General features: G+C 44.3%; 1 protein-coding gene across 2 annotated transcripts in view; it reads right to left on the bottom strand.

The window, feature by feature from the left end:
- The window catches only part of helb (helicase (DNA) B), a 38,271-nt gene extending 25,025 nt beyond the window's left edge, over positions 1-13,246 (bottom strand). The window contains exons 1-3 of one of the 2 annotated variants that reach the window (XM_078219826.1): positions 12,919-13,246; positions 5,303-5,662; positions 574-767 (exon numbers count right to left, since the gene is read on the bottom strand). In XM_078219826.1, coding sequence (XP_078075952.1) covers positions 574-767; positions 5,303-5,662; positions 12,919-13,114 — 750 coding nt within the window. In that variant the 5' untranslated portion in view covers positions 13,115-13,246. The remainder of the gene's footprint in view (positions 1-573; positions 768-5,302; positions 5,663-12,918) is intronic. The other variant, XM_078219827.1, reaches the window with a different exon arrangement.
- Between the last annotated feature and the right edge of the window lie 563 nt (positions 13,247-13,809).

Raw genomic sequence — 13,809 nt, 5'->3', positions numbered from 1 at the left:
TCTGGATGGGCGAACGCGGTGGTAACGGGGAAAGTGCCGGTACGGTTGGGCGGGCAGCCCATTAAGTCAATTTAATTGCATGCAAATTGCATTTAAATGGCCGTCGTACCCATTTTGGACGCAGTCCTCATCGTGGCCATTTTCGGGCCTTGGTAAAGGGGGAGCCGGCATGGAGATGGGCACAGGTCGCGCTACTCGCCTCACGCCCGACTTTACCAAGTTTTCACGCCCCCAAAAATGGACGCAACTTGATGGTAAAATCGGGCCCATTGTTGTCACTATTTACTTTCTGCAAGTCCCATTGAAATATTCAATGATACCACGCAGGTTCAAGTAATAACATTAACATCGAGTTATCTAGGTTATTTATCGGCGATGAATAACAAGCATAAATTAAATGAAGAGAGAGTGCCGTGAGGTCACAGCCTCCCAGCCTTGAAGCTAAATAATGTGGCACTTTAGTCAGTTACAGCCCAGACGTCAAATGCAGGTTACAAAAAACAATTGCATGCACTACAATGTCTAAACAGGCACAGACATTGCACTGACAATTGTGCACAGAGAATAACTTACCAGCCTAAATCCTAGCTTCCACACTTCTGTCTGAATCATCTCATCCAACTCCGCCAGTGTATCGTGGGCGATCGGCTTCCTTCCATTTTCCTCCTTTGGCATCAAAATATGCAAAAAGTTCCGTGGCAGAAGTACTGACAGATACTTCATCAGGTCTGGGAACTTTAAAGCATGCTGCATATATTGCCCTTCATCTAAATTAATGGTAAATTAATCATTTAATCTCAAATGGTACCTTACATGCACATTCTCACATGCATCAATTAACAATCAGATTAACAGTAACAAGCCAATTTCTTTATATACCACCCTAGCCCAGCTATAAAATAATATTTTTCTGATTACACTTCTGAAGCATCCTGGAATGATTTCCAGGCTGGGATTTTGCCATCACGTTGCGCCCGTTTTACAGCGATCGTAAAGTGGGGCATAAAACAATTAACGCTATTGGCGCCGGTTTTCGCCACTGGTGCCATTTTACGCCTAAAAACAGGCCCAAAAGACAGAGCTGAAACTTTCCCAGTTTCAAGTCCGCCCAGCACTTAGACAGAAAATGGTAAAATACCGCCCCCAATGTTAAAAGCATCATATAAATTTAAGTTGCGGTTATCTTCTGCAGAAGCAGTAATCCTAATCTCAGACAACCACTCACTTCCCATATTCTTTCATTAATTGCTATTTTTTCAACACACATCAAACCTTTTTTTTTATGGTTATGGTCTTTGATAGTGTATCCCACAGCCTCACAATCCTCTGGGAGCATAGAAATAGCAGTAGACCATTTACTCCCCGTTTTACTATTTTATCTTTTAAAAATAAGCCCAGTGACTACAGGCCAGTCAGTTTAACCAGTGGTTAAACTTCTAGAAACAAAATATCCTGACAAAATTAATAGTTAATTGGACAAATGCAGGTTATTTAAGGAAAGCTAGCACTGATTTGTTAATGGAAAATTGTCTTTAACTAACTTGGTGGAGTTTTTGAAGATGGAACATTGTGTGATTTCAAGAGGAATTAGATTTGGCTCTTGGGGCTAAAAGGCTCATGGGATATTGGTGGGGGGAGAAGGCACGATCAAGGTATTGAATTTGATGATCATAATGAATGGCAGAGTAGGTTCGAAGGGCCGAATGGCCTACTCCTGTTTCTATTTTCTATGTATGTTTCTATGTAACAGAGAGGGTTGATGAGGGCAATGCTGTTGATGTGATGTACATGGACTTCCAAAAGGCAAAGTGCTGCATGGGAGACTTGTGAGCAAAGTTAAACCTCATGGGATAAAAGGGACAGTCACATCATGGATACTAAATTGGCTGAGTGTTAGGAACCCAAGTGATTAACAGGTGTGTTTTGAACTTGGAGGAGGATTTGTAATGAAGTTCCCTAGGGGTCAGTGTGGGGACACTTGTTCTTCCTGATATATATTGATAACCTGAACCATCCAATGGGATGAAGCAGCAGTATAATATGAAGGGTACCATTCTTAGCAGTGTAGAGGATCAGAAGGACCTTGGGGTCCGGGTCCATAGGACTCTTAAATCGGCCTCGCAGGTGGAGGATGCGGTCAAGAAGGCGTACGGCGTACTAGCCTTCATTAATCGAGGGATTGAGTTTAGGAGTCGGGAGATAATGCTGCAGCTTTATAGGACTCTGGTTAGACCCCACTTGGAGTACTGCGCGCAGTTCTGGTCACCTCATTACAGGAAAGATGTTGAAGCCATTGAAAGGGTGCAGAGGAGATTTACAAGGATGTTGCCTGGATTGGGGGGCATGCCTTATGAGGATAGGTTGAGGGAGCTTGGTCTCTTCTCCCTGGAGAGACGAAGGATGAGAGGTGACCTGATAGAGGTTTACAAGATGTTGAGAGGTCTGGATAGGGTAGACTCTCAGAGGCTATTTCCAAGGGCTGAAATGGTTGCTACGAGAGGACACAGGTTTAAGGTGCTGGGGGGTAGGTACAGAGGAGATGTCAGGGGTAAGTTTTTCACTCAGAGGGTGGTGGGTGAGTGGAATCGGCTGACGTCGGTGGTGGTGGAGGCAAACTCGTTGGGGTCTTTTAAGAGACTTCTGGATGAGTACATGGGATTTAATGGGATTGAGGGCTATAGATAGGCCTAGAGGTAGGGATATGATCGGCGCAACTTGTGGGCCGAAGGGCCTGTTTGTGCTGTGGCTTTCTATGTTCTATGTTCATGAGCCAGAGGGCACAATTTCAACATATGCGGATGAAGCAATACTTGGAAGCATTGTGTACTGTGAGAAGAATAGTGCAGAACTCAAAAAGGATGCAGACAGGTTAGTGGGATAGGGAGAAAAGTGGCAGATGAAACATGGAAATAGAAGTAGGAATAGGCCATTCAGCCCTTTGAACCTGCTCCACCATTCATTTTGATCATAGCTGATCATCAAATTCAATATCCTGATGCCCCCCCCTTCTCCCCCATATCCCTCGATTCCTTTAGCCCCAAGAACTATATCCAATTTATTCTTGAAATCAGACATTTTGGCCTCAACTGCTTTCTGTGGTAGTGAATTTCACACATTCCCCTCCGGGTGAAGAAATTTCACCTCACCTCAGTTCTAAAAGGTTTACCCCTTATCCTCAAACTGTGACCCCTAGTTCTGGACTCCCTTATTTTTGGGAACACTCTTTCTGAATCTACCCTGTCTAACCCTGTTACAATTTTATAAGTTTCTACGAGATCCCCTCTCACTCTTCTGAACTCCAGTGAATGTAATCCTAACCAACTTAGTCTCTCCTCATGTGACAGACCTGCCATCCCAGGAATCAGCCTGGTAACCTCCGCTGTACTCCCTCTATAGCAAGGACATCCTTCCTCCAGCCAAATAAAGCCCCTTATTGAGTCTTCAGGTGGTGACCCTGTGAACACTGCCTGGCTTATGTGTTTTACAGAGGTGGACTCATTGACAGCAGTTGTGACTTTGTACAAAACAGAAGGAGATTCTATAGTCGGACTAAAATTATAGCATTCTTCATTGAATAGAGAGAGGTACATCAATACCACCTGTCAACTACAAATAGCCCACACTGTGGAAAGCATAAGTATCACTTGAAACAGAAGCTTCAGGGTTCTCCACGTCTTTAAAGTATTCTGTATTTCTAAATGCCTGTGTAATAAGAATAATTTAGTTCTATTGTGTTTCTAATTTTTTGTTTGGCTATAATTTGAACAATTAATGCCATACAAAAAGTCAACAATAGCGGTTAGCACTGCTGCCTCACAGCACCAGGGACCCGGGTTCAATTCCGGCACAGTCTGTGTGGAGTTTGCACATTCTCCCCGTGTCTGTGTGGGTTTCCTCCGGGTGCTCCGGTTTCCTCCCACAGTCCAAAGATGTGCTGGTTAGGTTGATTGGCCATGGTAAATTGCGCCTTAGGGTCAGGGGGACTAGCTAGGGTAAATGCACAGGGTTATGGGGATAGGGCCTGGGTGGGATTGTGGTCGGTGCAGACTCAATGGACCGAATGGCCTCCTTCTGCACTGTAGGATTCTATAAAAATCTATGAATAAAAACCTAACCTAAAACTAAATATTTACTCCCTTTGAACTTACATAGCTTTTTAGCCAACAGTACAAAGGTACATTCAGTTCTGAACCAGTTGCTGTCAATGCCAGGGAGTGATTTTTTTTTAAATTTCTAATAATAATTCTTATTAGTAGATAGTCATGAACTGATCAGTTAGGACGGCACAGATTGAATTTTGAACATTGCAGGCAGATGTTGTATACTCTACGTCACTCACACAAACTCCAATTTGTGGATCAATTGTTACACTGAAAGTTCCTCAAACCACACAAAACAGGGGGACTGATTTGTTGTTTGAGTACTGTAATGTCGTATTTACTTTGGTAAAAATAGAAGGTCTAAAGGAGATTATAATTGCTGCCACTGGAACTGATTTATTGGACAATCAGTGTACTTCTGAAAATCTGCATTAACTAGTCCTAATTTAAGAAACCGTTTTATGAATTTGTAAAATTGGCTTTCAAAATGCTTCCTTTTCCAAGCATCCATTTTGCCTTCACAATATTTCACAAGGTCCTGTGATTGACAAAATCATCGTAACCACACAAACGGTCATCGTTCTTCAACTTGGGGAGGCAGTAGCATAGTGGTATTATCACTGGACTAGTAATCCAGAGACGCAAGGCAGTGCGCTGGGGACCCAGCTTTGAATCCCACCACAGCAGATGGTGAAATTGAATTGAATAAAAATCTAAACTTAAAAGTCTGATGATGACCATGAAATCAACTGTCATGAAAGAAAACCCATCTGGTTCACTAATGTCCTGGAGGGAAGGAAATCTGCCGTCCTTACCTGGTCTGGCCTACATGCGAGTCCAGATCCACGGCAATGTGGTTGACTTGTAACTGCCCCTTCAGGGCAGTTCAATGCTGGGCAATCAATGCTGGCCCAGCCAGCGACACCCACATTCCATGAATGAATTAAAAAAAACTTCTTGCATTATGTTCCCATACAACCCAAAAGCCCAAAGATCAATATTGTTATCAAAATTTACATCGGATGGAGTGAAAGCTTTTCTCCTGTTGCAACTTAATGGGATAACTTAAGGCATCTTTCATTTCTTTTTATTCTAGTATTTCAGCATATGATCAAAGATACTGCTGCTGAACTTTGATGATGGTATTCAATTTTCAATAAACGAGTAAAAGTTATAATCCATAAAGAGTCACCCATGCTTACCTGAACTATTGATGGCTGCAATAATATCTTTTGCAAAACAACCTGCTGCATCCCCTTTGTCTATAATCCGCTGTAAAGTCGGCAATAAGTTTGAAAACTCAAGGATACTATTCTCAGGCAAATAATCAATAAAGGATTTCGTATGTTGGGGGTGGATGTCACATCGTGTCAGGAACAGGCTGATAATTTGCTTGCTTTGATCGCCCAGACAGCTCCTCAGACTGTAGGATGGATAATGCTGTAAATACCATTTCCCCTTGACGCACTTGATCTTTGCAGTCACTGTCCACCACGGAGCAGTAAAATGAAACCTTCCACACACCTTGTAATTTCCACTGGAATCAAGGTCTTCGATTATAACTAGAAAAAGATACATAAATACGGAGATCAGAAATCTGACTGCTAACATTCAACAGCTTTACAATAAAACGTAAGAATACGTCTATGAAGATCGTTTATAGCTTCCAATTAAAAAAGATCTATAAAACTACAAAAGATCGTGAATGTAGCCCAATCCATCACGCAAACCAGCCTCCCATCCATTGACTCTGTCTACACTTCCCGCTGTCTCGGCAAAGCAGCCAGCATAATTAAGGACCCCACGCACCCCGGACATTCTCCCTTCCACCTTCTTCCGTCGGGAAATTAGAAAGAGACAATCAGGAAGAAAGAGACGCACAGAGAGAGCTTGAAATGCTCCCCGACGTCGCGTCATGGTAAAAGCATTACCTGAAAAACCAGGGTTTGCGCTAAAATGGAATGGCCCATAGGAGGTCATAATCAGTGGAGATACCTGTGCCTGTCTGGACATAAGGGGGAAAGGTGTATGGAAACATTGGATCCAGCTGAAATTATACAAAGAAACGAATGAGTGATATTGACAAGTAAGCCATAAAGTAACCAGAGTGCTTTCCCCAAAACAGGTGATAGCTACAAGCAAGATTAACTGAAACATTCGGGTTGGCAATACAGCCTTTGGGAAGTTGTTAATATAGAGTAATAAGATTAATACTTGCCTGTTGCGAACATGCCTAAGATAGCATATATAATTGCGTCACTCTATGTTGTCACGGTTGTAAGATTGACAGGACTAAAAGATAACTTATTCTACAAGGCTCATGTACATTTACACGGTAATCGAGCTGTGTGTTACCCGCTAGCCCAATCTGTAGAGGCCCTATTCGTGGCCACCCCTGGGTGGACCCCCCATGACTTATATAGAGCAGATACCTCGGACGCACCCTGTAAAGGACATACAGGCAAATATAAGAGGGGTATACAGAGAAGATGTGCGGAACTAATAAACTCCACAGATCCTGTGTGCAGAGGGTTCCAGGGAGTGGGAGGGAGAGTATGCTCAGATGATACAAGCTATCCACTTTGCTTCTCGGGGCAAGGATGGGGGTGTGCCTATGCCTTGGTCCCCAAGAATGTTTCCTGTATACAGACGCAGTGCACCCGTCAGCACTGTCAAGTGAACAGAGGCCAGTTTACTTGTACCTGTAACGAGCAAAGATGCCTGAACGTGACCGCAGGGAGGCAACTCATTTGTGGTCAGTGTAATGGAACTCATGTCAGCTCAGCCACATGGACATACCCGTTTGATACTTACCAATAGGTAGGATCGGGTGGAAAGTCAAGTGAACCGACCAATCGGCGGTACATACAGTTCGTAGAGACCAAAAACCAGGATGTTAAATGTTACCGAGCCAAGAAGGGATTTGTGTTCCTCCTCAATGGCACCTTCACGACGGCAACACCAACCCTCCCGGTCCTCTTTGCAGTAGGAACAATAGGACCACTCACTGTTCCATGCCCTCAAAAAGGGCATACCCGGAGAAAGATAGTGACCCGGGCCATCAGCAGGGAATTCTGTGCCAATTGGGATGTCCCGGTCACACTGGGATCGCCACTCGGCTAGGGTTCATTGGGGCCCTGTCTCTGGGGGGAGCAGGAGTAATTAGTGCCAAAAATAGAAACCATCTTATCTGTGGATTAACCATCCTGGGAAACAGCACAAAGGGACTGGAGGCCGTCAACCAAGAACTGGCTGAATTAAGATTGTACGCGCAGCAGACCCGCTGTGCCGTAGATGATCATTTAGCCCAGCAGGGAGGAGTATGCACAATAATAGGAGACAAATGTATAACGCATGTTACAGATGAATCTTACAACATCACCCAAGCCATTAATGACATAAGAAAGCAGCTCGATGACTTTAGACAAGGCCCCAAGAAGGGGAATAGCTGGCTCGAATGGTTATTGGGGGGATCCTGGGGGTCTTATTTAATGCATGGACTAATTATTCTCATTGTAATAATAATTGTCTGTTGCCTGATTATCATAGAAACATAGAAACCCTACAGTGCAGAAGGAGGCCATTCGGCCCATCGAGTCTGCACCGACCACAACCCCACCCAGGCACTACCCCCACATATTTACCCGCTAACTACACATCTCAGGGACAATTTTTAACCTGGCCAATCAACCTAACCCGCACATCTTTGGACTGTGGGAGGAAACCGGAGCACCCGGAGGAAACCCACGCAGACACGAGGAGAATGTGCAAACTCCACACAGACAGTGACCCGAGCTGGGAATCGAACCCAGGACCCTGGAGCTGTGAAGCAGCAGTGCTAACCACTGTGCTACCGTGCCGCCCTTATCGGATGTTTTAGTGTCTGTTGTAAAGTCATGATGGCTCGGATCGTGCCTGGGGCCAGTGTGGTCACCGAAGAAGAACATCTAATGGGAACACCCAAAGACACCGAGGAAGACGACGACAATGAAGGAACGGGCGAGAAGGTGGAAGTTTACCTGTGAACGCGTGACCTGTTAGTTACGGGTCAGGCATATCAATTGCCGGACCCACGATGCTGCTATTGTTGGCCCATCGGATTATTAGAGCAGAATCCTGACCAAAAGGGGGAATTGTTGGAGTAAAAGTGAGACGCTGCCAGCGGGAATCCCGAAAATTAGAAAATACAAGATGGTTACCTGGTACAAAATGGACTCTGTGGAAAGACATTAAAATGTGCTGACTTAGGCATAGACATTGCACAACGAACTAACCTTTGAGCTAAATCCTATTATTGTCTAATTACTACGGAAAAGACAAAAAAACCAGACCTTGAGGTCCAGATGATCAACTTAGCTTAAGATAAAGCAGAACCGAAACAATAAGTTTTGTTAACGAGGTCAGTTGTTGCGAGGGGGGCATAATTGGCTAATGATGTGATAACTGCTAATGTCTTTACTTGTTGACTCTTTGAAATGTATAAAAGCTCAGTGTGGTGAACCATCGTTGGTTCACCACTGGGGGTTGTTATTATGTTACTGTTGGGCTAGGGTGTTGTTACTGTGGGGGTTGTACAATGTTGTTGGGTTAGGGTGTTTACCTGTTATAAGTGTTATCATGGCACATTCCAGTGGGGTCCCGCCTCCGGTGGCGAGGTATAAGACCCTCTGCTCCGGCAGGACCCCTTCAGTCTGAACTGGTGTATTCGTGTTAGTAGTTCCATTGTTACACAATAAAAGCCTTCAATATCGAAGCCTTGGTTCCACGTGCTTAATTGTCACGCATCACTCAGCTGCCATTTTTAAAATTGAGAAGGTGGACTGCGAGCACTGCGGAGTGCCAAGCGCTTCTCCCAAGGCTTTGTCCAATAAACTGCATGTTGGATCTTTAAATCTGACTCCGAGTGGTGATTTCCCACTAAAATGTTTACTTCGTTTATTGAGAGTTTCTAACTGAGACTGGCATTCTATTCTCAAATTTCTTTTAATCCATTTTATAGTACACCTATGAGTCACACGCAAAATTGCAGATTGTTAAGCATACTGTCTAATATGCATGAATGATGCTTAAATGGGTCGAAAAACTTTTCATCGTGATATTTATGGTGCGAGTTTGGAGCTTTCCTTGGACCCTGATTGTTTATGCTGATTTCTGTCTATTTCACATTTGGGCTTATTCTTAGGAGATTCACAGGAAATGTGAATTTGGAAGGAGTAATTTGACAAGCAAGTATACTATGAAAGGTCTGACATTGAGAAGTTCCGAAGAACAAAGGGACCTTGGCGTGTTTGTCCATTGATCTCTGAAGGCAGAAAGGCAGGTTAATAGGGTAGTGAAAAAGGCATATGGCACACTCGCTTTTATCAATCGGATTATAGATTACAAAAGCAGAGAGGTCATGATGGAGCTGTGTCGAACTTTGGTGAGGCCACAGCTGGAGTACTGTGTGCAGTTTTGGTCGTCACATTATAGGAAGGATGTGATTGCATTGGAGTGGGTGCAGAAGAGATTTACCAGGATGCTGCCTGGGATGGAACATTTAAGTTATGATGAGAGGTTAGATAGGCTTGGGTTGTTTTCGTTGGAGCAGAGAAGACTGAGGGGCGACCGGATTGAGATGTTCAAGATTATGAGGGGCATGGATAGGGAGCAGCTATTCCCCTTAGTTGAAGAGTTACAAGGGTACACAAGCTAAAAGTGAGGGGTGGGAGGTTTAGGGGGGATTTGAGGAAAAACATTTTTTACTCAGAGGGTGGTGGCGGTCTGGAATGCGCTGCCTGGGAGGTTGGTGGAGGCGGGATGCCTCACATCCTTTAAAAAGTACCTGGGCGTGTACTTGGCACTCCATAACATTCAAGGCTATAGGCCAAGTGCTGGCAAGTGGCAATAGGTGGGCAGGTCAGGGCATTTCACGCGTCGGTGCAGACTCGATAGGCCGAAGGGCCTCTTCTGCACTGTAGTATTCTGTGATTATAACTTGATGTCTGCAGAATGGGCACAGGAAAGAATGGATTTTCAAGCCTAACTTCCTGGTTGTTCACATGGAGAAAATTCCAACCCTATAGACACCGGCAGCTGTCTTACATTTTGCAAAAATATCCCTTCACATGATACCCTAGCAGAGTTAGTGGACTGTCGACAATGAAGGGCATCTGTTTCCGCCATTATCCAATGTCTAAAATTGCAAATTCTAAACAATATCCACTATAGGTTTCTTAATGTCCTTAAATGTTGATGTGATTAAGAAAACTATACACTGTCTGGAGAGGTAAATTAAGGAGACCAAGAAATCGATTACAAGCCAGCATTAATTTACGCTGGGATCTACCGCTGGTACCTGTCTTGGCTGGTCAAAAAAACCTACCAGAGGCCAATGTGAGCCTCATCTGCATCCCGTCAATAGGATGTCGATGAAAGCTTGACCCAACCCACCAGATTCCCCATAGTGCAGGACAACACACCAGCGTGAAACACGTTTGGAACAATGTGACCTGCAGATGTCGGGACTCATCTGAACAATACCTGGGGCTGCCTCCGCAGTTCAGAATGGAGGCCGCCCGCAACACTGGAACACCATAGCAGTGGGTCAGGAGTGCACCTGCAGTAAAACTTTCCTACTCTTGTAACTCAAACCCCATGCAATAAATACCAACATTCCATTTCCCTTTCTAATCACTTGCTGTACCTGCATACTCACTTTTTATGATTCATGTACCTGGACACGCAGATCCTCCTGTACCACTGAGTTCTTCAATTTCTCTCCATTTAAATAATACACTGCTTTTCTATTCTTCCTGCCAAAGTGCACAAGTTCATATTGCCACACATTATATTCCAACTGTGAAATTGCCACGCCAAGGAAGAGGCTTTGATGGAACTTGCACCGTCAGAGACATTCATCATGTCTCTGAGATCCAGGAACTGAGGTTCTTCCTCCTCCTCTGTATCCGACCTTGTACTTTATCCTTTAGCGGTAAAATGGATCTTTTCACCACCCTGGGCTTCCCCCGGGCCGCAGGCCGCCTGGACATGGTAGGGATCCCCAGGATAGTGAGATCGTGCAGCACAGCTCAGCTCAACTTAATACAGCCCAGCACAGGCTCAGCTCAACATCTCTGACAGCACCAGCACATTCCCACTAATACCAATCTGAATCACTCAGTCCTCAGTTACTCTCAACTCCCCATCCACATTTACAGCATTTCACAATGCTATCACATTTGCTGCTTTGCCTGAACACCCCTGGATTATATTGAAAAGCTTATTGTCTTTAATCGACCGTACCCTAACCATGCAAATGCTTTTAGGACACTTTTAAGATTCAATAACTATAAAGATAGGGCTGCCAATTCTGGTTTGAAATTCTGAGGGAAGAGAGGAGTAGAGAAGAGGAGGAAGTTTTTATCATGTGGCATTATGAACAGGTTTGCAAATGTAACTGATACAACAACTCATATTTATTCAGCTCCTTCTGACATAACAAAATATCCCAACTTCAGAGGAGCATTATAAAACAAAATATGACATTGAGTGATAAAAGGAGACATTACGGGTCAGATGACCGATGTCTTGGTCCAAGGGGTCGGTCTTAAAGGGGGAAGGCGAGGTGGAGAGGTAAGGAGGGATTCCAGAGTTTAGAGCAGTGGTTCCCAAAGGGTGCGGCGTGCCACACTGGTGCGGCAAGAGAGGATGGCAAGTGTGGCGGGAAAATTCAAGGACAATCAAAGAAACATTTAAACATGGATTAGATATTTTTCCAAAGTGATTGTTTTATACTTTCTGGATGTCCCATGATCATATTATAAAGTAGTTGTGTTCTATGTTATGAATCAAGCACTGCTAGAAGTTGGGTTTTTTTTGTTTTTGAATGTATTTCTTATCAATAAAAAATTTGGTGTGGCCCGAGCAAATTTTTATTCCAAAATTGCAGCCCAGTGAAAAAAGTTTGGGAACCACTGAGCCTAGGCAACTGAAGGTACAGCCGTTGATGATGGAGCAATTGATGTCAGAATTAAAGGATCACAAATATCTCGAAGAGTTGTGGGGCTGGAGGAGATTACACAGATAGCGAGGACGAGATGCGGGGGGGGGGGGGGGGGGTGGGGGGGGATTTGAAAACAAGGTTGAGAATTTTAAAATCAAAATGTTGCTTGACCCGAGAAAGGTTGGGCAGCCTGTAGCTGACCATGTTTACTCCTTGTTTTGTATCAGCCAGTACCTGATGTGGGCTGAATTCCAGGAGGCCACAAATGAGCAAGCGAGGAAGAGAAACTGGAGGTGGGACAGTGATTTGCAGAGAGAAGCAAGAGGCGTGAACTATTTTAATTCCACCAGTAACTAATAGCAACATTGCAATCTGAGTGTTACCAATCATAAACCAGCAGTAACTCACTGATGCAACCAATAGTAACAAGTGTAAAGTGATGATTTATCTGTAAAATAGTATAATCTACTGAGATTCACACTAAAACTAACCCAGTCTCCTCCTGCACTACAGAAATTGAGACAGGTTCCCCAGTAACCGACATTGTCTCCTGTAACCCTCCTGATCCTTTAAAAATAGTCTGGATCTCAATAGTTAATTGTTTTGAAGCATTCTCAAGGTCACTTAGGAGCGGGCAATGAAAACGCTGGCCTAGCCAGCGACATAAATGAATAACAAAACATGGGACACACAGAAGGCCCACTCCACTGCAATTGTGGATCCCTGAGTAAAATAGGCAACTTCGAAAAAGGTTTACCAGCAATTCTCGAGCTGGACACCACGGTAAACGGCACTGAACAGATTGCAAACCGAAATATTATTTTTTAAATTTACCGAACTTTCGCGCCACGGAAGAGGCTTTGATGGAACTTGCGCCGTCAGAGACACTCATCATGTCTCTGAGATCCAGAAACTGCGGTTCTTCCTCCTCCTCCTCTGTATCCGAACCATGTTGCACTTTATCCTTCAGCGGTAAAATGTATCCTTTCACCACCATGGGTTTCCCCCGGGCCGCGCGCTGCCTGGACATGGTGGGAATCCCCGGGACAGTGAGAGCAGGCAGTACAGCCTCTGCTTCACTCAATACAGCCCGGCTCAAGTTAACTCGGTACAGCCCCAGCTCAGACTCAGATCAACACCTTCGGCAGCATCATCTCATTACAACCCGCCTATTCCCGCCAGCACCAATATGAATCATCCAGTCCTCAGCTGCTCACTCTCAACTCCCCTCCCACTTATACAGCATTTCACATTTACTGCTTTGACTGCACATCTCGTTTTCTTTAATCGACCGTGCTCTAACCCTAGAAACGTTTTTAGGATACTTTTTTTTTAAAGATTCGATAACTATAAAGATAGGACTGCTAAAGGCAAAACACTGCGGATGCTGGAATCTGAAACAAAAACATAAAATGCTGGAGAATCTCAGCAGGTCTGACAGCATCTGTGGAGAGGGAATAGAGTAAGAAGTCTTACAACACCAGGTTAAAGTCCAACAGGTTTATTTGGTTGCAAAATCCAAAAAGGGTGGATTTTGCTACCAAATAAACCTGTTGGATTTTAACCTGGTGTTGTAAGACTTCTTACTGTGTTTACCCCAGTCCAACGCCGGCGTTTCCACATCGAGAGAGAATAGAGCCAACCTTTCGAGTCCAGATGACCCTTTATCGGAACTGGGTTGCTACCTGGTTTGAAATTGAGGGAGGGGAGGAAATAGAAGGATTT

The sequence above is a fragment of the Mustelus asterias genome, chromosome 9, assembly GCF_964213995.1.
Source record: "Mustelus asterias chromosome 9, sMusAst1.hap1.1, whole genome shotgun sequence".
Lineage (NCBI taxonomy): Eukaryota > Metazoa > Chordata > Chondrichthyes > Carcharhiniformes > Triakidae > Mustelus > Mustelus asterias.
This window is presented reverse-complemented; position numbering and strand designations above follow the sequence as displayed.